The following is a 23987-nucleotide window of genomic DNA, read 5'->3' as shown; positions in this document are numbered from 1 at the left end:
CCAATCACAAGGCAGGCGGTTGGTCTTGGGTCTCTTTTTATTCTTTTTGAACAATGTGAACAGCAAAAGCAACGTCCTCCCGACTTTTTTTTTTTTTTTTTTGTACTGTAAACATGCTAAGACACATTCCAAGAGGAGCCCCGCTCGTCCATCGGACGCGAGCCTCGTCAGTCCGCCCGACCAGCTCCGGCCGCAGAAGCCTCCGCTTTCATCTCGCACAAATAGTGAAACCGTACATACAGTATCTGTAGGTAGGTAGATGCGGAGCTTCTCAGATGGACCAGCCAGTAGATACCGGAGTGCAGCGACTGCCCGAGAGGGACCGGACAATCTTGGCGTCCCAAGAGCACGTGGGGTTTCGCCGACCTCCGCGTTCGGTTACGCTTTCGATCGGAAAACCGATTCAAAATGACAAAAAAAAAAAAAAAAAAAAAACACAGCGTTAGTCGGGCGAGGCCTCCGTCCGGCTGGAGGACGCAAAAGCGTGTTAGAAAAAGCAACTCAACTCGTACAATCTGGGGCATTTTATTAAAAAAAATGATGATAATAAAGGCCCAGCCAAGAGTGTGTTCGGAATGCAAGTGTTAGAAAAAAAAGCCTAATCCTACGCCAGCTGAACCACAAACACAACTAGTCTGCTTTTTTAAGAAAACAAGATTGCAACCCTATTTGCACGTGCTCCGTGCGCAGCCTTGTAACCCTTCCCGCTCCGAGGCGTCTCTCCGGCGGAAAGGAAAACAATGTAAAAAATAAAAACACCGCCACGGCCTGAGCGCGGGGGAGGGGGGGGGGGGCTGACCTGTGTGCAGCGAACCAGCTCTCCGGGGTTTTACAAAAACAACACCGGCAGGACATATAAATACACTTGGCAGTAATTAGGCAATTACGACAAAGCGGAATATAAATATAGCCGCGTCTGGCTTTGTGAAAAAACAAACATGCATATCAAAAACCCTTCATGCTCAATTCAAAGCCCCCGAGACTATACAGAGTCAATAAAAAGAGTGGAAGTCTCAAAATATTCAAATTAAGGACAGGGTTTTCAATTCTGTTTGTTTTTTTCTTGTAAAAGGGACAAGGAGTACGGGGCCTGAGAGGGCTGCTCCCCCTCCGAGAGGGGGTTCAACATCGTGGTTACGGAGCGGCGCCGAGGCCGGCGAGGCCCGGAGCTCCGGCTCCTTCAGGTCCCGCACACGTCGTACCTTCACGCGCACGCTTTCCCACGCCGACACGGGACGCCGCTCCTTTGGCTCAAGACGTCTTTGAGGAACGAAAACAATAAAAGAACTCAAGAGGGCCCAGGGTGGCCTGGACCTCGGGGTCCTGCAAGGTTAGCGGAGGGAGCTGCCGAGAGCAGGAGCTTCCGGGCTTAGTCATGTCTCGTCATCCAGCAGCTCCGGCCTGAAACTAACGGAAAAATGAAACAAGACTGCTTCTAACAGACACATCTTCTCATTATTTCAACACACACACACACACACACACACACACACACACACACACACACACACACACACACACACACACACACACACACACACACACACACACACACACACACACACACACACACACACACACACACACACACACACACACACACACACACGGCCGCAGCAGGGTGCTGGAATGGTAAACTCGTTTGTGTGCGTCACCTTTCGATTTGTAAATATTGATTTAAGGACAAAGAAAAAGTGCAGCTTTACTTCATTCATCCTGCTAAAGTTTAGATTCTTCTGCACGTGTACACACACACACACACACACACACACACAGAGGAAACAGCTGCATACGTGACACAGGTGTCTGTGTGTGTGTGTGTTATTCCTAAAAACCCTGACGCGCCGCTTTTTGAGTGCAATATCCATGGTGTTTGAGGAATCGGTGCAAGTCTTGAGGGTTGTGGTTGAGCTCCACCTCCAGCTCCACCTCTGGAGCTGCTGGCTGCATCGCAGGGTGGTGTGGGGGGGCGGGGAGGGGGGGGGCAGGGGGTTCTGCTGCACCGGCGATCAGCACTCCGGACGCCGGCTCAGTATAGTCGCTTCTCGTAGCTGTTGGTCACACAGAAGAAGAACAGGTTCTCATGAAGAAGGTTCTGTGCTCTGCACCTCCAGAGGCCACAGCCGATCGCTTCCCCCATCCAACCCTCAGCCAATCATCTGCCTCCATCTAACCCTCAGCCAATCATCTGCCTCCATCTAACCCTCCCACCCCACATCTCCTGTCCTCTTCCCCTCCGTCCACAAACCTCCTGTCTGGTCTTCCTCTAGACCTCCTCCCACCTCAGCATCCTTCTCCCCAGATCTGTTCCATCCCTCCTCTGTCCGTGTCCAAACTTTATCTCCAGAACATCAACCGTGTGCTGTCCCAGTGATCCTCTCCATCCTCCTCACGCCCAGAGAGGAACCTCCACGGCTTCTCCCGGCCGTGGAGGCAGCAGGACACGCTAGCGTTCGGCCCGCTGGACGGGGGTTGCACTTACGAGTGAAGTCCATGAACTCCTCCCTCCACCTGAGCGGACATGGTCCTCTTCTCGAACTTCAGCTCTCCGGAGTACATCATGGAGCTTGCAGACAAAAAAACAAACCACAATGTGTGAAAACAAATGAAAAAAAGAGAAGATCTAAGAAGCAGCGGACGGACCTTCTGCACTCACCGGAGGACGGAGAGACTCTTGGCTCCGATGTCCTGGCATCCGTGTTGAATACCTGCGATCAGGTAAGGAACGAACTTGTGGATGGAGCCCTTATCCTGGACGGACCCGGACACGCCCTGGGCCACCTTCACCTTGTCGCCCTCGCTGCGCGGGGAGAGACGTCCTCAGACCTTCACGCTCGCCTCGCTCGGCGACGCCTTCCACGGCACGTACCTGAAGTAGCGCTTCTGGCTGCTGATGCTCTTCTCCATGGCGTCCAGCGAGCCCATGCCGCGGTACTTCTTCAGCCGCACGCCGTCCGAGAAGAAGTACTCCCCCGGCGCCTCGGTGGTCGCCGCGAGCAACGAGCCCATCATCACTGCGGCGGGGGGGACGGGAGAGAGAGCCGTGACCTCCAGAGCGCCGCCGTCACAGAAGATCCCCCTTCCGCCACGCAAACCCCCGCTCACCGGTGGACGCTCCCAGGGACAGGGCCTTCACCACGTGTCCCACCGTCTGGATGCCGCCGTCGGCGATGACGGGCACGCCGAAGCGGCGCGCGTACTCCGCCACCTTGTACACCGACGTCCCCTGAGGCCGCCCGCACGCCATCACTGCAGACAGGAAACATGGCTGCTGACAGGAAACATCGCTGCTGACGGCCGCTAACACCGCCTCGTTGATCTCGCCGGGGTTTGAAGCCGCCGCCGCCGCCGCCGCCGCCAGAACACGACGCTGCGCCGATTCACGACTTCCCCGTCAGACGCGGGGCGGCAGGACGCCTACCTTCCTGCGTGATGCAGATGGAGCCGCAGCCCATGCCCACCCGCAGGGCGTCCACGCCGGCGTCGATCAGGTTCTTGGCCTGGGCCGCCGTCACCACTGGGGACGGAGAGGGCGGAGCAGGAGTGAGGCTCGCGGACGCTTCCGGTCACGTGGATAAACGATGCGCCGGAAAACTCACCGTTGCCCCCCACCACCTGTAAATCGGGGTATTTCTGCTTGATGTAATGGATCATGTTGATCTGATAGACGGAGTTCCCTTGCGAAGAGTCCTGAAGGTGAAGAGGAGACACGAAGCCATGAAGCTCCAAGGGTTAGATCATTCAGAAGATGGAGGCCTTTGGAGGAGGAGGGGGGGGGTTTGGTCTGGATCTGTGGAAGACCTGAGTGGCAAGATGAAGCCTTCTGTCCGTACGAGGTGTTCATGAGGACCAACGGCTCTACATCTACACGACACGCCGAGACACGAGAAGGCGAACGCCGGCGGGTCTCGACCGGCCGCCCTGTGATTGGTCAGTACGGCGCAAACCCCGCCTCTCGGCCAATCTCGGCCGGGTTATACAAACGTGTAAATACAAGTAAAAAAGCGACGCGTTTCGTGTTGACACGATGAAATAATGCACGTCACCCACCAGGACGACCACGTCCACCCCGCCCTGGACCAGCAGGTCCAGCCTGTACTTGTCGTCCTCCCTGGTGCCGATGGCGGCGCCGCACAGCAGCTGTTTGCGCGAGTCCTTGGACGCCAGAGGGTAGTCGCGGTTCTTCTTCAGGTCCGTCCGCGCGATGATGGCCACCAGCTCGTCGTTGTCGTTTACGATGGGGAGTTTACCTGCGAGGGAACGCCAGGCGGTTACTCGCCGGGAACGGCGACGACGAGCGCCTGCGTCCGAGCGCGTCTTTACCCTTTTTGCTGCGCTGCAGAATGTCGTTGGCTTCCTTCAGGGTGACGCCGGCCGGGGCGACCACCAGCTCCTCCCTCTTGGTCATCGCCTGAAGGTCGAGCACAGATCGGACGTGAGAGCGGGCGGGACGGCCGACGCCGCGCCGCCACTCGGCGGGAGATCCGCCACGCACCTCTTCCAGGGGCCTGTTGCGGTCTTTCTCCGACAGGAAGTCGATGTCCCGCGAGGTGACGATCCCCACCAGCTTGCTGCCCATCTTGCCCGTCTCGGTGACGGGGATGCCCGAGAAGCCGTGGCGCACCTTGGCCTCGAACACGTCTCCGACCGTGTGGTGCGGGCTCATCACCACCGGGTCCGTGATGAAGCCCTGCTCGAACCTCTGCGGAGGACGGGCGCGAGGACGGATGAGCGGCGCGGCGGCGGACGTCACACGGGGCGCCGCTCTTCCGTGGCGGGAGCTTACCTTCACCTTGCGGACCTCGTTGGCCTGGAACTCAGGCGTGCAGTTGTGGTGGATGATGCCGATGCCGCCCATCAACTGCCGGAGGAGCAATGGGTGAACGTCAGGGGAACGTCAGGGGAACGTCAGGGGAACGTCAGGGAGCGTTCGCTCATTAGCGCCGAGAGCTGCAGGGATCTTACCGCCATAGCGATGGCCATGGCCGACTCGGTGACCGTGTCCATGGGGGAGGAGATGAGGGGCGTTTTCAGCGTGATCTTCTTGGTCAGAGCAGAGGTCAGGTCCTGGAAGCGAGGAGGGAAACAAAGCGTCTCTCCAGCAGTTGTTAGACAGTCCACTAGAGGGCAGAGGAGAGGAGGCTCCTCTGCATCTGAGGCGACATCACGAGGGACATGAGGTTGACCACAGAGGACCGACGGATGTTTGCCAGAGTCCAAATATACCAGAATTAATGTCTGAATGTCATCTGGGCTTTTTATTTTTTTTTGGTTTAGTCATCCTCTATTTAAAACACTCTTTCCCACAGACGCCGGACTCTAACCTCGGACCGCAAACACACCCCCGTTCTTCTGCACGTGAGAGAGAATCCAATTCTCCGAGACTTTCAGGAAGCAGACCGGCTTTGGAGGCTGATGGAGGGCGAGAGCGAGAGCGAGCCGACGGCGCTCCCGCACCCAGACGGCGGCGGGACGCTAAATTCAACGCGGGGACAGGAGAACACGCCAGGAACACGCCAGATCGAGCCGAGCGTTCCTGCAGGACACGGAGTCGGTCTGAACATGCTGACCGGGTTCCTTCATCGTTCAGAACGCGTCCAAATCACAAAACACCCCAAAATGAGCCGCGCGTCGCCCAACACTGGGCCGCGTGCACGTGGACACGGCGGCTCGATCCACGGCTGCGCACGAGGCCAAACGTGGAAGCGCCGCTTTTACTCAGGCTTGAAGGGACTCAGCGGAGAGGAAAAGTAGGGCGGCGGCGGCGGAGCGTCCGGGAGCAGAGGAGCATCTGACGCCACAACGGGCGCTCTGCTCTTCACTCCCGCGGAAACGGAGATTACGGATATCAATTAACTTAAAACCCTGGGAGATGAATGGAGCAGAAGAGAGGGATTCGGCCCAAAGCCCCGGGATTAACTCCCCCGTCGTCTGTCGGGAGGCGGATGAGCGGCCGACCAGACGTGAACGTAAACAGCAGGCTGCGGCCGGACGGCGGCGGCGGCGGCTGGTAAAAATATCCGGGCTGTTTTACTGCCAGCTGGAGATACAGAATAACATGGAGGTGAGGATTTAACCACGGCTCCTCCTGGTCACCCTCGAGTCATCGTCCCTGCAGATCATCCAGAAGAAATCTCCGGATGTGGATGCCCGCGAGCGTCGGCCTTCGCCCGGCCGGCCGGACGGGCAGCACACTCACCACTTCGTCAGAGGTGAAGTCGATGAAGCCGGGGAGGATCAGGAAGTCACTGCAAGACACAAGCACAGGGCGCAGGTTGAGCGGCGGGTTTTGGAAACAGGTTCACCTCGATCGTCAGCGTCTGCAAATAAAGGGGAGGAATTAAGCCAGAAGTTGTATCGAACAAAGTGTGTGTGTGTGTGGGGGGGGGGGGGGGGGGGGGGGGGGAGGGGGGGGGGGGGTAGATCTCCAGAAGAAACTGAAAAACGTTTGGACTTCCTGTTTCCCGATATGTGGTTGGCACTTGCGGAGGAGATACCAGCGCAGACATCACCGCGATTAAGATGGGAAACAGAAGGATGGCTTCAACGGACATCTGCACGGCTCTTTCCCTTCCCGGGGTGGAGGGTGACGGCGTGAGCACAGGAGGTGCTACCGACCGATGCTAAGCTATTTTGGAAAAAGGCCTGAATGACCACAGCCCGGGTCAGTTAGACCACCCCAAGCTAACTCGAAGCTAAGTGAGCTAACGCTGCGCAGCCTAAAGTCAGACGTCGATGATCGACGTCCATTAGCGTTTCAAGAACGTCTCGTTTCACTTCTCGTGTAACGGTTTTCCTTCTCTTCGGCGCGCCGCCATCGGAGGAGACCGCTTTACACCCGGGAGCCATGCTGAGGCTAACCAAAAGCTAACCGCCCTGACAAAGCCAGGGAGACATGGAGCTTTGAGAAGGACAAAACCTCCTGCACGCAACATTGTGGCTTCATTTACAAGTGTGGAGTTTTCCTCAGCCTCCGACAGACAGACAGACAGAAGAAGAGCGAGCTCCTCCTCTTCATCACTCACTGGGAGCCATTTGAGAAAGCCATACAAAACAGATCTGACAATAACAAGGGGAAAAGCAAGACGTCCAGACAGACTAGTTATGCGAGCAGAAAGAAGGTGTGTTAGGAAACGCAGGATGTGGTGAAGAAAACCTCAGACGAGCAGAGGCTGGCTGGGGGGGAACCGACAGGCCGGGAGGAGGAGGCCAGAGAACATCCAACCCCCGGACAGGAGGCCAGAATACTGGCGGTGGAAGAGCCGAATGGTTTAGTGAGACGCCAAACAGCAAAGTGAGCCTACAAACTTCAGAATCGCAGTGAAACCTGTGTAGTAAAGAAGGAAAGCGGTGGTTTTATCCAGGAAACCCGTCATGAGAGGGACCTCGCGTGGTGGAACGAAGGTCCATGACGAGCGGAACAACCAGAAGTCACCCAGGATGAAGCCTGAGGGAGCCCTGGGTCGGAGATCCGACGAGGACTTCCGAGACGAAGAGGAACTCCGACATCATGAGTCGTGTTGGTTTCCTGAACGCCAGAAAACCTCCAGTGCACATCTGGTTGCGCTCGGCCGCGGCCGCAGACCTCAGCGGGCTCAAAATAACCGAGGACACGCTTTCATTTGACAAAGATCTCAACGCGTAGAAGGGGGTCACGAACCCTCGCCGTGCACGGAGCAGGGAAGGTTCACTCGGGCGACAAACCAGAAACGTAAAGACGCGGCGGCTCCGACCTCTTGACTCTTGGTGCGCAAACACCAAGGCTGACCGGCCGGCGTGAAGGCAGCGACCACCGAATGATTTCCCCGGAGTCGTCACGTTGAGACGCACAGGATCCGTTGTGCCACGGGTTCGGAAGAGCGTCCTATCTCAGGGCGTAATGGCCGTCTGGTGTTACCACACGTCACCCTCGTGGCTCCAAAAACGAAGACGCGTACGCCATGACATCACTTCCCGGTGCCCGACGCCGTGCGTCCTGGACCGGCTCCTCCAGGTCATTTTGCAAAACGACGCATAATTGCTCTAACCCTTGGCAGCTATTTGGGAATGTAGAACATCGAGATTAAAGAGACAAGTTAAGCTGCCAACACGGTTATCTTCCTTTTACTTTCTTCTTTATCACATGACGACCAAAAGTAAAATGTGTTACACAAGACGTTGCGCTTGTGAAGACGGCGGAATGAAACATCCGGCCTGGTTTGGAGAGGAGGAAGAACCAACAAAATAATCCGTCCGAAAACCCGTCGGCTCAGGTGGTCATGTGAGCCAGCTTTACTCCAGACCTGATGTTCTCCATTACGGCGCGGAGAAGTTATTCAATCACATGCAGACACTTTGTAATTAGATTCTGTGAAGAGGGAGCAGCGTGATCTTACAAGGACTGAGGCACTGCCATCAATTGGGATCTTTTTTTTCTTTTTTTAACCCACAACGCCCACCGCCGGTACGATCGGACCGAACGACGACTCGCTTCTCGCGATTTCATTAAAAAGAAGAAATAACTGGATTACGTCAATTAAAAGAAAGGCTGAGGACAAATGCAGAGTTCATGACATGTCGTCCTCCTTTGACCCCTGACCTCTGATGATAGAGGCGACGTGCGTGGAGAAACGTCTCAACTCTTACGAGTGGAAAGTGTTAGCGAGAAGAAAGACGCATGCTTTATTTCTGCAACACACACACACACACACACACGACAGAGAGGGATCATTTGGTTAGAGAAAGTGAACCATGCATTGTGCACTCCCGAGGCAAACCTCATCCCACGAGCGAGATCAGGCTCGGCACCGAGAACCCCTCTGCGCACGTTCCGCCGCGACACCACGCTTAGCTTTTGACCTGCTATGTGCAAGTGATTGTGAAGTGATTCAAAAAAAAAAAAGGACAATTATTTGCTTCCCCCGGGTGATTTCAAAGAAAAGCAAATTTAAAATAAAAACAATTAGAATGGATTGAAGATGACTGTTTTACTCACTTGTAAGTCAACCCATCTCCTTTAGAGCAAAGCTCTTCAGCCGTTAGACCATCGGAGACAATGCACTGTTCGGCAGATCTGCTGGTTCAAAATGTGGTGGCCATTACAAAGCACCGGTGCGCAGCACGCCTCAGCCGCCACTTAGCGAGGGTGAGGTTTCAAAATCAGGACACCTGAGTTTGAATTCAGTGGGGTTTTTTTTTTTGTCTTTTTTTTTGTTTTTTAAAAAGGAAAACTTACTTGTAGGTGAGGCCGTCCCCGACAGAAAAGAGCTGCTGAGCGGAGAGTCCATCCTCGGGGACGTAGCCGGTGCCTCCGCTGATCAGGTAATCTGCCATGCTGTCAGAAGACAAGAAGGTGCCAGATGATTCACCTGAGCAGCCAGAGGTGACAGAGACAGAAGGAGCGGAGGAACTCTCCACGCTCGGCCTGCAACCGGGGCTCCATCGACCTTCTACCGGGGATGACGTAGCCATGGCAACACGGCCAACCTCGAGTGTCTGCGCATGCGTGGGAAGCGGAAGCGGCCGGACTGCTAATGACCGCGTCAAACCGAACACCCGGACCTTTGTCACCGTTTCCTGTCAACGCGGCGCCAAATGAATAAAAAAAAAACACACATAAATCGTCCCGGGGAGACGTCCCGACCGCGGGTTGATGTCGGGACGCGACAAACCGGCTGCTCTGGATCGATATTAGTGTCTGATGAAACGGTTGCGACACGACGCCGTGGGCGAGTGACCCGGTGACACCGCGCCGGTACGGCGAGCGTTCACCCGGCGCGCTCACACGGCGCCCGATCGATACCGACTTCTGTCCAAATCACGCCGAAAAAAAAAGGCACGGAAGTCAAAAGAGTGTCAGAAAAGCGCAGCTCTCGGTCGGCTGGAGCGGGACTGTTTACTGGCCCGGTGACCTACATTACCGTTACGTTAGCGGCGGTTAGCAAACATTAGCACCAGGCTGCTGCGTGGATCCGGGTGGGGACCGATGCGGGGGCGGATGCGGGGACGAGGACGGGGACAGATGCGGAGACGGATGCGGGGACGAGGACGGGGACCCCGCCGACCGTCCCGAGCAGCCCGTTCATCCCGGGTGGCCGAACCCGGGTCTGAGACAAGCGCTTCACATCAACGAGGTTGCATTTGTTCTGAAGAATAAATCGACAAAGAGTGGATATCGGAGGCCCAAACCGCAGCCGAATTGAAGCCCGGCCAGGTTTACACCCGAACCGGACCGCCGGCTTGGACCAGCGCACGGATTGCCCCCCTGACGCGGGCGGCGGCGCAGTTTCGGACCGATTTCTAAGCGAATTCCGAGCGGTTCACGGCGCGCTTTGGCGTGGATGAGCGTGCGGGAACCCGGTTCGACTCCCCGCCAGCCAGGCCCACTCCGCGTGTTCTGCTCGGTCCAAGCCGTGGGTTCGTCGGAGACGAGAGGCTGGGCGGCGGCGTGACTGTGCGTGTGGCTCCCGCAAGGTGACAGCTGGACTCCGGCCACGAGCGGCGTGGGTTTGCGTGGATGCTCGCCGCACGGTGAACGGTACGCCGTTACAAGCGGTTGGCGACGCCGCCGATACCTTTACCGGACCGGACCGGACCGGACCGGATCCCCGCGGGCCGGGCTGCAGCCCTCCGCCCCGAACCCCGCGACCCACTACCGCGATAACCGCCCTGCCGGTAACCGATCACGGCTTCCTGCAACGGCGGATGCTAACGTGACATAACGTGACAACAATCACAGTATTAAGAGCCGTGGGTGTCCCGAGTGGAAGCCGTGGGCGCGGGGGTTAATGATCCACCGAAGTTCGTGGAACTCGCCCCCAACTTTCCGCGTGGATCCATATGGAGCCGCCGTTAGCAGTTAGCTTACAGGACTTCCACGCAGAGCGGCCGCGTGATTTGAAACTAAACATCCCAAATCGTTACGTGGATCCAACTGTTACGTGGATTCTCTCCACACCCGCACCCGTGGGTGTTAGTGTGGAAGTGCGAGGATTCGCCTCTTCCTCGCAAACTAGCCCAGCAAGCTAAGCTAACCCACGGGGCTGATGCCCACGTCGCAGAGGAGGTGGTGGACGCAGCTTCCCGGCGGCTGCGTGGCGTGGCGCTCCCCACACGGCGGCCCGGGTTACCTCTCGTGGAGAGAATCCCGTCACGCAGGTCCGAGGATGTGACACGTAGGCGGTGTGCGCGGCGGCGTGTGCCCGTGGCTGCTGCACGCGGAGCGGGCTGTTATGTATCGGCCGCCGCGTCACGGCCCCCTCACACACGCGGAGGCGTGTTCACCCCCCCACGGACGCGACGGCGGAACCGAACCGGCCGGCGGGACGAGACCACCGGGAGCCCACGGGCCGCGACGCCGGAGCGGCGGAAACTCACCGGATAACGGACGTTAATTCGTTTAAAAGCCGCGTTCACAACTTCATACTTTTGATGTCCCTTCACGCCATGTACACACCACGTGACCGCGACCGGGCCAATCACAGCGGTCTGAACGCTTTGTGTGTGTGTGTGTGTGTGTGTGTGTGTGTGTGTTTCCTATTTCACAGTGCAACAACTGTCGGCAAACATCCGTTGAGTCGAATAGCGTGCATTAAATCCTTTTCCACCACCTGAATCCACCTTCTCCATCTCACCCTGTTCTTCGGATCCTCCTTCTCACACCATCTACCTCCATCTCCTCTCTCACTACGTCCATCCATCTTCTCTTTGTTCTTCCTCTAGACCTCCAATTCCAGCCTCCATCTTCCAATATATTCACTGTTATGACCCAACCATCTCAGTCTGGCTTCTCTGACCTTCTCTCCAAAACATCTAACATGTGCTGTTCCTCTGATAGACTCATTCCTGATCCTCTCCATCCTGGTCACTCCCAAAGAGAACCTTAGCATCTTCATCTCCGAGACCTCCAGTTCTGCCTCCTGTCTTCAGGTCATTGTAAGTGTTTCTAGTCCAAACATCATGGCTGGTCTCACCAGTGTCTCCTCCACCTTTCCTTTCCTTCTGGCTGATGTTCTTCTATCTCTTCATACCTTTTCTCCACCCGTTCCAACCTGCTTGGACCGTCTCTTCACCTCTTTTCCACACTCTCCTACGCTCTGGACTATTGAACCCAAGCACCTGAAATCCTCCAGCTTCTTGATCTCCACTCCCTGTAGCCTCACCGTTCCACCTGAGTTCCTCTCATTCACACACATATATTCTGACTCACTGTGACTAACTTTCATTCCTCTCCTTTCCAGAGCATACCTCACCCTCTCTAGATGTTCCTCTACCTGTTCTCTGCTCTCACTACAGATCACAATCTGCAAACATCATGGTCCATGGAGATTCCTGTCTCACCTCATCTGTCAGCCTGTCCATCACCATTGCGAACAAGAAGGGTCTCAGAGCTGATCCCTGATGGAGTCCCACCTCCACCTTGAACTTCTCCGTTACCCCTACAGCACACCGTACCAGTGTCTCACAGCGAGCATACATGTCCTGCACCAGTCTAACAGACTTCCTCATACAATACCAGAGCTCCTCTCTTGGCACCCTGTCATATGCCTTTTCTAGGTCTACAAAAACACAATGCAGCTCCCTCTGGCCTTCTCTGTACTTTTCTATGACATTCTCAACGCAAATACTGCTTCTGGAGTACTCTTTCTAACAACTTCTTTTTTTTATTATTCATCCCGAAGGAAATTGTTGAAAAATAAAATTATTAACTAAATTATTACTAAAGCAAGAAGTAAATAGAATAAAAAAAAAAGTAGAAAATTTAAGAAAAAAAGACACTAAGGTGAGGAGAGAGTCTGGCAGGCAGCTGCCCGAGACAGCGCCGGAAGTATAAACTTCTAGACATGAAGTCATACTGCTGTTCACAAATGCTGACTTCTGCTCTCAGTCTACTTTCCACTACTCTTTCCCATAACTTCACTGTATGGCTCATCAACTATTTTTGCCACAATTCTGCACATCCCCCTTCTTCTTAAAAATAGACACCATCACACTTTGTCTCCATTCTTCAGGCATCTTCTCACTCTCTCAGATCCTGTTGAATAATCTAGTCAGAAACTCTACTAGAATAAAACACAGCTGTGTGTGAGTGCATTTACATACACATCTTTTCATTCATCGAAGCTCCGGCCCTTCGCTGAAGATACGACAATATAGAAGCAGCGTTGTGGCGTTAAGTGCGGTTCTAGCAAGAGGAGTTGTTGGGAATAAAGCGACAACATTTGCAGTGAAATGTTACAATAGATCTATTTCTTCCTGGATTTAGGGTTCTGTCGGGCGTTGGGGGGCGCAGCCCATGCAAGCTATCATTGGTGGCCAGATGCTCAGACATGCAACCCTTTCATTTACGCCCAGTTACTTTCCCGTGTGATCGGGTGAAAGTTGTTTTTCCTGTAAAATCCTGAATATGCTGACGGGTTCATGTTCCTGCAGAGGAGCGTAGGAAGGACACGCAACAATGTCAGAATAAACCATGATGTTGCCACATTCACCAGTTGAATAATATAATGATGAGTGAAAGCTGGCGTCTTCTTCAGAAGCCACACCTGAAGGCATCAGCGTGGCTTAAACTCAGAAGCCGTAACCGCGGTGAGGAGCTGCTGACATTCTAACAAATGAACTTTCATGTGAGAACGATTATCACGGAACGATACGTGAGGTTTCGGCCCGTCGCGGTCGGATCCCGAACCCCGGGGGACTTTCAGATCCGACGTCATTGCGACGGGGGTTGGTGAGGGGTGTGTCTGCGGAGGTCACCGAGGATACAGATCCAGAACCGGCGCCCACGGCCATCTGACTGTATCACCGCAGTCTTTGTCCTTATTTCTCCTCATTGTTGCGCCGCTGGGACAAAAGAATGTCCCCAATGGGGATCAATAAAGTATTATTGTCTTATCTTCACAGAGTGGTGGGTGTATTGAAACCCTGTGACTCCCTGGGATCTGGTGAGCGCACCAGAGCGTGCACGCCGGGAAGGGATCATTACCGAGCAGAATAGCGGAATCAATAGGAAGTGACTTTTTCGTCCCGCTCCGATTAGAGCTCCCTTGTGGGCGGCTTTTCTTCACCGCGCCCTGTAACGCCGCGAAATGAAGGCACGGCTTTTTCTCGCCGGCTGGCGCTTATCGATCGGACCTGTTTAATCACGCGCAAGTCATCCGGCGTGAACTGGGAGGGGCGTCACGTGACCCGCAGAGCGGCGAGGCGAGTCCACGGGAGAGGCTGCCGCTCCGAGCGGAGGAGTCGCCGACCATCGCCGCCTTACATCTGAGTCTCTGACAAACGGTGTCGCCAGCGGCATGTTTGGAAAGTCCACGGTGAGGTCCGGAGGAGGTTCCCCATCATGACCGGCTTTATTTCTGCAAGCATCCCGGTCAGCGAGGTCCAGATTAGGTGGAAGCTTCTAGAGACGTCCGGCAAGGTGACCCGAGGGCTCCGTCTCTCTTTGTGTTTGTGTCGGTCTGAATGTGGGTCAGAGCAGACATGGCTCAGCGGCTCCTTTATGTGCCGGTTCTATTCTGAGCCCTGCCCCCCCTCCCCCCCCCCCCCCACTCGGGCCGAGCATCACGGCGGCGCCGGCGAGCGCGGGGATCAAACAGGCCCGGTTAAAAATAGCCCCTGCCATCCCACGCTCTCCGCTGTCTGAGCGTCGGCCAGGATTCATCCGGAGCTCACCGGGAGAACCGGGAGAACCTGGAGAACCAGGAGAACCGGGCTCGGCCCCGCCCCCTCACGGCAACGAGGTCCCCGTGGGTTCCGTTCTGTGTGGATCCTCCGTGTTCTCCCGTGTCTGCCTGGGGTTCCTCGGGTTCTCCGGGTTCCTCCCGCAGTCCAAACGCATGCAGGAGGTTCATCGGAGGCCTTGCGCTGTCCAGATGTGTGAAGCGGCCTCTCACCCTGAGACACCAGGGACTGGAGGCCCTGCGTGCACGGCGAGCGCTACACATCGTCAATCAAAGAGTGAATAATACACTTCTACTGGCCAGTATTTACTTCTGACTCCAAGCTGCCGTGATGTTTGGTTACTTTCTCTTTCTGGCATGAAGTCATGCTGTCCTTGCGACCCCTCGGCTCACAGAGGGGCAGCACAGAGAGTGAATTCATTCATTCATTCGTCTGACTGCAATGCAAGTGTGAGCGGCCGACGTCATGTGGGACCCATCATTTTCACACACACACACATACGTTTGAAAGATCAACACCTGCAACTGATGCTATATCGCTTCATCAACTCCAGAAATGTAAATATATTCATACACGTGAACATTCTCATAGATTCGTATCCTAGGTGTAGTTGCATGTTGTGGCCAGCAGGGTGCACTCTGACCCGATGCCCTGCAGCAGATCTACCTGGGGTCACGTCTCCTTCCTCCTCTGCCTCCGGCCTCTGATGGTCTTAGCCGCGGTGCTCAGCGGGCCCGGGGAGGGTCGGAGGTCTGAAAGCATCTGATATCTGCAGCGGCAGAGCTGCTCGTCCACCATCAGGTCTGACATCGAGCACAACATCCTACGCTCAGAGCAGGTCTGAGCCCTCCACACACACACACACACACACACACACACACGCACACACACACACACACACACCGGGCCTGTGTCCCCTCGCGGAGGAGCCCCACAGGGGGGAGAGGCGGCGCCGCAGAAACTCACCTCTCCGGGCCAAAGCCGGCCTGGATGCGGGTGGCGCTGTACCGCTGGGCCGCGGTTTCATGTCCGTGCCCGTGAGGGGTCTGACGGAAGTAGACCTCCCCCTCCTTCCGTGGGGCGCCGGCGTGCTGGGGTTCCCCCTCTCCGACCGCTCTCACGTCCCCCTCGGCTTCATTGGCGCCAAAGTGCTCGTACCCGTATCCTTCCATCGTCGGTCCCAGAGTCTGAGCGGCGTCTCGCTCCGAAGAAGACGAGAAGGTCCGAATCAGGCCCGAACTCTGCCGGCAGACTTCTTCATCGCAGGACCTCGGAGTCTGAACGTTCTGATCCGAACGCCTGGACCTGGTCTTCGGTCCTCAGGAGCTCTGGAGCCGCTCGGGTCTTCCTTCGATCGCAGAAAGAAAAAGGGGAAGCAGCCGAGAGCCCTGTTTGTGCGTGCGAGCACAGGAAGCACCTGGCGAGAAGAAGGCGGCAGGCGCCTCCAGGAGTGTCAATGGAGGGCGTCACCTTGGAGATTCTCCCACTGAGAGGGCGTCACCGTGGAAATGTTGTGGCGCTCGCTCTGCCCGGTCTCCTCGGCTCCTGCCGGAGGTCCTCCGCGCCGCCGCCGCCGCCGCCGCTGTGTGAAGCGCACGACGGCGTGTCCTTGTTTTGTTGTAGACACGGCGTCCGAGGCACTGAGCGCTGAATGGAGCGGGCCGTCCCGCTAAGTGCTCGGCGGCTCTGCACGCCCCGCTTCCTCTCTGCCAGGGTTAATCCCGCTTTCTATCGGCGGGGCCGCGTCACCGACACAAAGAGGATTTCAGGATGAACAGGACGGGGGAGCGCACGCCGGCCGGCGCCGCCACGTTGTGTTTGTTATCCGCTTTGCTCTTCTGGAAGCGAGCAGGTTCGGACCCGGGCGGCGGCTGCGACCTCCACCTTTCCTTACGCCTCAAACCTGAGCGTTCAGGGGTTTCATCGCCAAAATCGGCCCCGAGCGGAGAGTCGATCGCACGACGGACGGGACGGTCGGCCCGTTCTCTGTCAAACTGTGGCTCCGACCCCCCCAACCAACACACACCCAACACACACTCGTAGACACAAATGTGCCATTAGGTGTGTTGAGCAGGATCACCTCCAGGTGACTGCCTGTTTGTGACAGTCGCCGGGACGTTAAGATGGAAAATCCTCTTAGGCCGTCCTCGGAGTCTCCGGACCCCCCCGCATCACACACACTCATCCTCAACACGCCGGCGGACGCCGAAGACGACCCGCACAGTGTTTTCAGGGGACCGGACGCCCCAAAATCAGGAAATCCACAGCGTGAAAGGCCTGGGGTCGGCCGAGGCAGGGTGGGGGGTGGAGGGGGTGGTGGAGGTCAACCTTCACTGGTCCTCAGGTTGGTCACATCGTTCCAGAAACTCAATTGCATTTGTCCTAATGAAGATCATGTGCACAGCGTGGACACTCATTGACCTGCTGCAACAAATCAGAGTCATAAGATTTAACACAGGATGTGTGTGTGTGTGTGTGTGTGTGTGTGTGTGTGTGTGTGTGTGTGTGTGTGTGTGTGATCAACCGTGGGGGGTGGGGGCTTTCAAACCTAATCTCTCCTTGAAAATGTCAGCTGAGACTTCTGAGTTTGGTGTTTGAGTTTGCAGAAAACCATCAAACATCTCTAAAGATGTTTGATGATCAGCTAAAGAGCTAATTTGAATTGTTATTCCAATCCTGCAAACATCCCATAATGTTCGGGCATTTTAAAATCACAAATATCACATTGCGGACGCTCAGTCTCGGCTGTGGCAGATATAAACATTCAAAGGTGCATTTTAGACGCAAACATGGCAGAACTTCACATTTTGCAAACGGAGAACATTGAATGGAGCGATGAGACGGATCAATAGTTCATCACTAGACATGATGTGGCTCTGCTCACTTAATCCCAAATATATTTTATAAACTCAGTTATAGATCAAGTTCAACTGGCCAGGCGGTCCAAGAAGATCCAAGAAGATCCAAGAAGATCCAAGAAGATCCAAGAAGAAAATGTTCTCCTGGATCAGAGGTGCACGGGGGGGGGGGGGGGGGGGGGGGCGACATTCAAAACACACATGAGGTCGCGGGCCGAACAGGATAAACATTTATTGAAAACACAAAAACTAAATGTTTTTGGAAAATAAATATGAATAAAAACAGACAGAAATATTATTCTGGAATAAATTTAAATAACTTGTATTCAATATTTTACTCTCCATAAAAATATATTTTGTTAAATTATACAAGTTAGACATATGAACAACTAAACATCAAAATAACATTCAAATCCCTTTGCTTCTATGTCGATGTATATAAAAGATACATTTTTAAATATCACAAAAGATTTTGCTCTCGATAAAAATATCTCATGTCAAAATTATACGAGTTAGAAATATGAACAAGCTACAAAACCAGGAAATGTACATAAAATGTGTGCTTTTCAGCATCAACAAATCAAATCATGCCGTTTTCTTTGCTGCCGAACGCCTGGCACCTTTTTTTGGAAACAGGTCTGCGTGCGTTTGGCGTGACGTCCCGTTTGTGGAGCTTCTCTGGATGGACCGCAGGTTCTCGTCAGCGAGAAGACTCCTGTGTTCATCACTGAGAAGAGCTTCTCACACAGGTATGAGCTACCAAACGTGCACGAGGTCGGAGGTGCATGAGGACGGAGCCGAGGCGTTGCTGCGAGGACGCGGTGAATGAAGTGTGTGTCCTCACACTGTCGCACTTTGCCTTCACTGAATTCACTGCGGCTCCATCTGAGTCTGCACAGCTGCAGTTTCCACATCGACGGCAGATGGGTTGCTAAGCAACTCAAAACTGTTTTTTTTTGTGCCTCAAAGTCACTTAAGAGCCGTGCAAACTCAGCGCAAAGTGCTCTCAGTTGATCAGCAAAGTGTGTGTTCGGGACGCCGTTGTGCCGACTCGGTTCTACATTATTGGAAGGCGAGGCCAGTTGCACGCTTGCATTTGTGCCTCAAAAGCAGCTTCGCTTGAAAAGCCTTGGCTGCGTCACACGTGTCAGCGATCATGCCATCACGTCCTCGGAGCTGCCGGACTTTTCATCCCTCAAAAGGGTCGCGTCTTCTCCTTTACTGTCCACGAACCGACAGATTTTGTTTCTGAGCTCAAAAACTGGGTGGAGAACTTTACCCCGACGTCGCCGACGACCCTCTGGATGATAAAGAGTACAGAAAAACTCTGAATCTCCTGCATAAAAGACCCAAACTGCTGCTGATTTAACCCTCTGGCTCAGATAAGTTGACGGTTCCATTGCAGTGCTCATGACTTGATCTGCTGCAGGACTTCCTTCCTATTCACAGAAGTTCTACATGTTGGAATGGAGCATCACAACATTCATTCATCCATTCCTTCCAGGCCTCTCCTGCACTCAGAGCCATGGGGGGGCGTTGGGGGCGGAGCCTATCACGGCTGTCATTGGGCGAGAGGCGGGGCTCACCCTGGGCCGGCCAATCACAGGGACACGCACAGAGACACGCAACCATTCGCGCGTCTGGAGAACTCGGGGTCGCGTGGAGAACGTGGAGACTCCACATGGGAAGGCCTCCTCAGGGAATCCAACCAGGGACCTTCTGGCTGTGAGGGGGCGGAGCTAACCGCCGCTCCGCCGTATCACCCAATCACATAATAATTACACAAACCTTTGTGAAGATCCTGGCCGGCGCTGCTTCCAGGTTCCATCTACAGCTGGAAGGTCATGAAGCCACCAGGGGTCGTCCTGCTCCTCCTCCAGCTCAGGACCTCCCAGCGCTGATGTGTTCTGAGAAGAGCACGAAACCATCTTGGTCCGAGCCACGCTGCCCTCTGGTGGACGCACGTTGTCATAGCAACAACAAACATGGCCGCTCCGGCCTCCCCTCCGGTCTCTACCCTCCTCAGGAGGACTCAATCATCTGGGAGCTCCTCCTGGTTGGATCCCGGCCGTGATCTGATCTGGTGCTGATGAGTCGAGTCACGCTCAGGCCTGAGCTGCACGATGAGTAAGCTCAGTTCTCCTGCTTCAAGCCGTACTCCACACACACACACACACACACACACACACACACACACACACACACACACACACACACACACACACACCTCCAGCCTCACATGACTCAGCTCTGTGTGGGGGAACCAGACTGTGGGGCGATTGTGGAGCCTCACAGTGAGAGTGAGAAGGTCTGAAGGTCCAGGCCTGAGGAACAACAAGCATCATGTGTCAGCGACCTCAAACTGAGGTCATCTGATGACGACTTCTCCAAAAGTCCCAAGGCTTGAGGGAAGTGGCGTCACTCTTCTTCTCCTTGGCCAACCCAGGGTTCTTCACAGCCAATCATCTGAGCTTCTCATCTCACACCGTCCAACTGTCCTCTTTCCCTCTCAGGTCTTCCTCTGGACCTCCTGCCTGGCAGCTCCAGCCTCAGCGTCCTTCTACCCAGATCTTCTCCATCCCTCCTCCCTCCATGTGCCAACCATCTCCTGGTGAGTTTATCTCCAGAACACCATCTCCAGCCGTCCCTCTGACCGACTCCTTCCTGATCTTCTGCATCCTTCTCACCCACAAGAGAACCTCCTCCACCTCCTCTTCTCCTCAGCGTGTCCACAGCAGATTCCACGGCCGGCGTCTGACCTGCTCAGACACGTCTTCTCTGACGTCGGCCTGAGGAACGAAGACGATCTAGCAGGTTCTCTGCCTGCTTCCTTCTCAGGGAATTTCCACATTTTCTTCCATTTCTGGAATCTTCTGTTGCATGCAAACCACCTGGAAAGTCCAGGATGTCCTCCTGGACAGGAGACCACATCTAGACCTCCATCTCAGCGTGTCCGACAACTCCTCCTCCCCTTCACCACAACCAGGTGATTGCGCAAGGGTTCCTCCTCAGAACGAGGAAGTGAACAAGGAGAACTTGTCCGGACGCCACGAGGGGAACCTTCGAGAAGCTGGAGGTGGTCCTCAAGCCCTCCGGTCGGTCCAGTCCTGCGGTCCTCCGGTCCTCCGGTCCTCCGGTCCTCCGGTCGGTCCCTCCCGAGCAGGCGGGGTTTCCCGCGGCGGCTCCGCGGACAGGCGGGTCTCCTGGAGGTCCTTCAGAGCTGGTGAGAGAAGCTCATCAGGAGAAGGATCGGTCACAGCGGAGAGGCGGGAGTCCCGGACACGGGAGGAACCGGGAGAAACTGGAGCTGCTGCGGTGTTTCAGGTGCGGTTACCGGGACGCTCCGCACCGAAAAGTCCGGAAACGCCGCGTCACTGGAACCGGAGAGGAGCCGCGGTCCAGCCGCCGGCGCCCCGGGCTGGACCGGGTGTCACCGGGTCGCACCGGGTCTCACCGTGCCTTCTGAAGCGTGGCTTCGCGGGGGGGTTGCGTGTGTTTGCGTGTGTCTGCGTGTGTCTGCGTGTGTGCGCGCCGCTGCTGCGTTCACGTCCTCCACGGATCCCCGCGCCTGCGCGCCTCCGCCAGCCGTGGGACCGTGGAGCGGGTTCCACCTCCACGCGGACTCAGGCCGGAGGCGTCATCAGGAAAACAAACAATGATGAAAAATATATACATTAGTAAATAATCGTCCACGGATCTGTGGTAGAAATGTTCTTGTTGTAAGATTCCACTCGTCCCCGTGATTTTGATGGTGTGTGTTCTCCGGTTGGAAGCGGCGGAAAGACGCTCCTCCCGGTTCGTTCCGCTGCTGCTGCTTTGACTCGCATTGCAACAATAGAAGATTATAATTATATGCAAGTAATATATCGTTTCTCAAAGCTGGACTTTCAGCCAAAACTGGGAGGGATAAAGAATAATAAAATAACAGGCTTCAAACCAGAAAATAAGGTTCTTTTGGACCAGAGCGCACAGATGGTGAAGATGTGATCCAGAGCAGCAACAACCTCCTGTCAGATACACTTTTAAAGGTTAAGAAATAAAGTCATGGAGATGTTTGTCCAGAAGGACGGGTGAAGGGACTTCATGGAGCGGTAGAGGTGAGACCACGCAAACCCAAGCCTCCTACTTTGGACAAACATCTACCTGACCTGTGAGAAGAAGGGGTGGAAGCAGGAGCAGCAGACGACGTGCAGGCGGCCGCTGGTGAAGGATGCTGCTCTGCCTCCATGGACCATGACGCTCGCAGACGACATCGTGATCTGCAGCCAGAGTGAGGAACAGGTGGAGGAACATCTAGAGAGGTGGAGGTGTGAGCTGGAAAGGAGAGGAACCGAGCAAGATAGAGTGTGTGTGTGTGTGTGATTGAGAGGAACCCGGGAGGAACGCTGAGGCTGCAGGGAGTGGAGATCAAGAAGGTGGAGGATTCCAGGTGCTTGGGGTCAACAGGCCAGAGCGGAGGAGAGTGTGGAGAAGACGTGAAGATACGGGTTCCAGCAGGTTGGAATGGGTGGAGAAAAGTGTCAGATAGAAGAACATCAGCCAGAAAAAAAGGAAAGCTGGAGGAGACACTGGTGAGATGATCTACAAACACTGACAATGACCAGAAGACAGCAGGCAGAACTAGAGGTTGCAGAGATGAAGATGTTGAGGTTCTCTTTGGGAGTGACCAGGATGGAGAGGATCAGGAATGAGTCCATCAGAGGAACAACACATGTTAGATGTTTTGGAGAGAAGGTCAGAGAAGCCAGACTGAGATGGTTGGGTCATAACAGTGAATATATTGGAAGATGGAGGCTGGGATGGAGGTCTAGAGGAAGAACAAAGAGAAGATGGATGGACGTCGTGAGAGAGGAGATGAAGGTAGATGGTGTGAGAGAGGAGGATCCAGAAGATAGGGTGAGATGGAGAAGGTGGAATCATTGTGGAGACCCTGAAGGGAGAAGACCAAAGGAGAAGAAGACTTGATAAGGGTCTTTGAAAGAGTGCATCATGTCCAGATATTGTGAAGGTTGTGTGCTCTCCTCACAGGTGGTCCTGCTCGTCCTCCTCCTGGAGATCATGGCGGCGGCGGTCCTGAAGATGTACTTGATCGGCACGGCGCTGGCCCTTCTCTCCGTGCTCTACGGGATCGTGGACTCCTTTGGAGGCGTGATGTACGTGCAGGACCACCGGCACGCCCCGCAGAAGGAGCTCCACGTCCAGAGGACGCTGAGGAGATGGCTGAGGAGACCTCCTCTGACCGGGAGCTCCGACTCCTAGAGGAAGTCCTCGCTCGCTTCAGTTGGACACCGAAGCCTCTGGACCGCGAAGCAGAAGATCAGTCTGTGACCTGAACACGTCCTTACGATGTTGCTGGACACGCTTGAGAAGGTCCCTGTTGAGGCACCTCGTCCAGCCAGGACCTTCTACCTGGGAGAAGAACGGAGGAGCTGGAATGTCCTCCTGGCTGCCGCAGGGAGAAATAAACCTTGTTGAGACCAATAAAGCTGCTTGATCTGCTCTGGGTCGACGTTTTCTTCTCACGTTTGCTCCTGAAGCCACTTTCCATCAGATGAACACAGTGTGAGCTCCATGTTGACATATCCTCAGGACACACACACACACACACACACACACACACACACACACACACACACACACGCGCGCACGCGCACGTTGTATCTCCTCTGAGGACTGCAGCTCATCCAACAGCTGCAGGATAGATGACCTTGAGGAGGTTCCTCTTTGGGAGCCAGGAGGACGGAGAGGATCAGGAGGTCCATGGTAGATGCTCTGGAGATGAAGTCAGACTGAGATGGTTCAGACATGGACAGTGGAGAAGATCTGGGTGGAAGGATGCTGAGGTTGAAGACCACAGAGGAGGTTTATGGATGGAGGGGAGGAGGACAGGAAGGTAGATGTTGTGAGAAGGTTAGATGGAGGCTGCGGAGCTCTGTGAAGGCAGCAGCCCAAAAGAGAAGAAGGTCGAACAGCGTTGTCTTCTCACGTCCTGACAGGAAGAGGATTCAGACCTGCAGCTCTGTGGGAACCAGCAGCTGAGCTTCTGAATGCTGAAGAATCTACCCAACCTTCTCAGCAGTGACTCCATGTCTTCTGTCCTGACTGTGAAGACACCCGGAGGTTCTGCCATGTCTTCCGTTCTCTACAGCCTCCACAACCACGCTGGAGCAGGTCACCACCTGGGCCTGCTGGATGGAGATCCGCAGATCCTGGAGACCTACAACATCCACCTTCTCATCCACACATCTGGACAATCCAGGCCTCCGTCCACCTCCTGTTTGGACGGCAGGAGGAACCCGAAGAATCCTGAGGAACCCACGCAGACACGGGGAGAACATGGAGACTCCACACAGGAAGGGAATCCCAGCAGAGACCTCCTGCGGTGGAGGTCCTCCATGTAGGAAACGGTGTGTGTGTGTGTGTGCGTTTGAGGCGTCACCCAGGTGACGTCAGTCCTGGCTGCTGATG

At 55.1% G+C, this 23987-nt stretch overlaps 2 protein-coding genes across 10 annotated transcripts; one reads left to right on the top strand and one right to left on the bottom strand.

The window, feature by feature from the left end:
• Positions 1 to 19: 19 nt before the first annotated feature.
• impdh1b (IMP (inosine 5'-monophosphate) dehydrogenase 1b) lies at positions 20 to 16291 on the bottom strand. 7 transcript variants are annotated; one of them, XM_086146280.1, is made up of 16 exons: positions 15628 to 16289; positions 9215 to 9313; positions 8975 to 9052; positions 6200 to 6248; positions 4966 to 5067; positions 4787 to 4861; positions 4496 to 4702; positions 4324 to 4411; positions 4051 to 4250; positions 3600 to 3690; positions 3422 to 3517; positions 3106 to 3249; positions 2870 to 3014; positions 2657 to 2800; positions 2483 to 2566; positions 20 to 2051 (listed from the first exon to the last, which is right to left on the bottom strand). In XM_086146280.1, exons 1-16 carry the CDS (start codon positions 15831 to 15833, stop codon positions 2030 to 2032), a joined length of 1830 nt encoding a protein of 609 aa, XP_086002406.1. In that variant the 5' UTR covers positions 15834 to 16289; the 3' UTR covers positions 20 to 2029. The 7 variants fall into 7 exon arrangements, with proteins under 7 accessions (XP_086002406.1, XP_086002409.1, XP_086002408.1 ...); XM_086146283.1 differs by lacking the exon at positions 15628 to 16289 and adding an exon at positions 11356 to 11491; XM_086146282.1 differs by lacking the exon at positions 15628 to 16289 and adding an exon at positions 11109 to 11245.
• Positions 16292 to 19473: 3182 nt separating this feature from the next.
• Positions 19474 to 23018, top strand: LOC147233740 (uncharacterized). Of its 3 annotated transcripts, XM_086146261.1 has the most exons (4): positions 19482 to 19646; positions 20033 to 20130; positions 20214 to 20843; positions 22548 to 23018. In XM_086146261.1, exons 3-4 carry the CDS (start codon positions 20400 to 20402, stop codon positions 22776 to 22778), a joined length of 675 nt encoding a protein of 224 aa, XP_086002387.1. In that variant the 5' UTR covers positions 19482 to 19646; positions 20033 to 20130; positions 20214 to 20399; the 3' UTR covers positions 22779 to 23018. The 3 variants fall into 3 exon arrangements, with proteins under 3 accessions (XP_086002389.1, XP_086002387.1, XP_086002388.1); XM_086146263.1 differs by lacking the exon at positions 20214 to 20843 and having other exon boundaries at positions 19474 to 19646; XM_086146262.1 differs by lacking the exon at positions 19482 to 19646 and having other exon boundaries at positions 19725 to 20130.
• Positions 23019 to 23987: the final 969 nt, after the last annotated feature.

This window comes from Fistularia commersonii, chromosome 5 (genome assembly GCF_037954325.1).
Source record: "Fistularia commersonii isolate RoL2024-O1a breed Wild chromosome 5, RoL_Fcom_v1.0, whole genome shotgun sequence".
In the NCBI taxonomy this organism is placed as follows: domain Eukaryota; kingdom Metazoa; phylum Chordata; class Actinopteri; order Syngnathiformes; family Fistulariidae; genus Fistularia; species Fistularia commersonii.
Note: the sequence above shows the minus strand (reverse complement) of the source record. Positions and strands in the feature narration are given on the sequence as shown.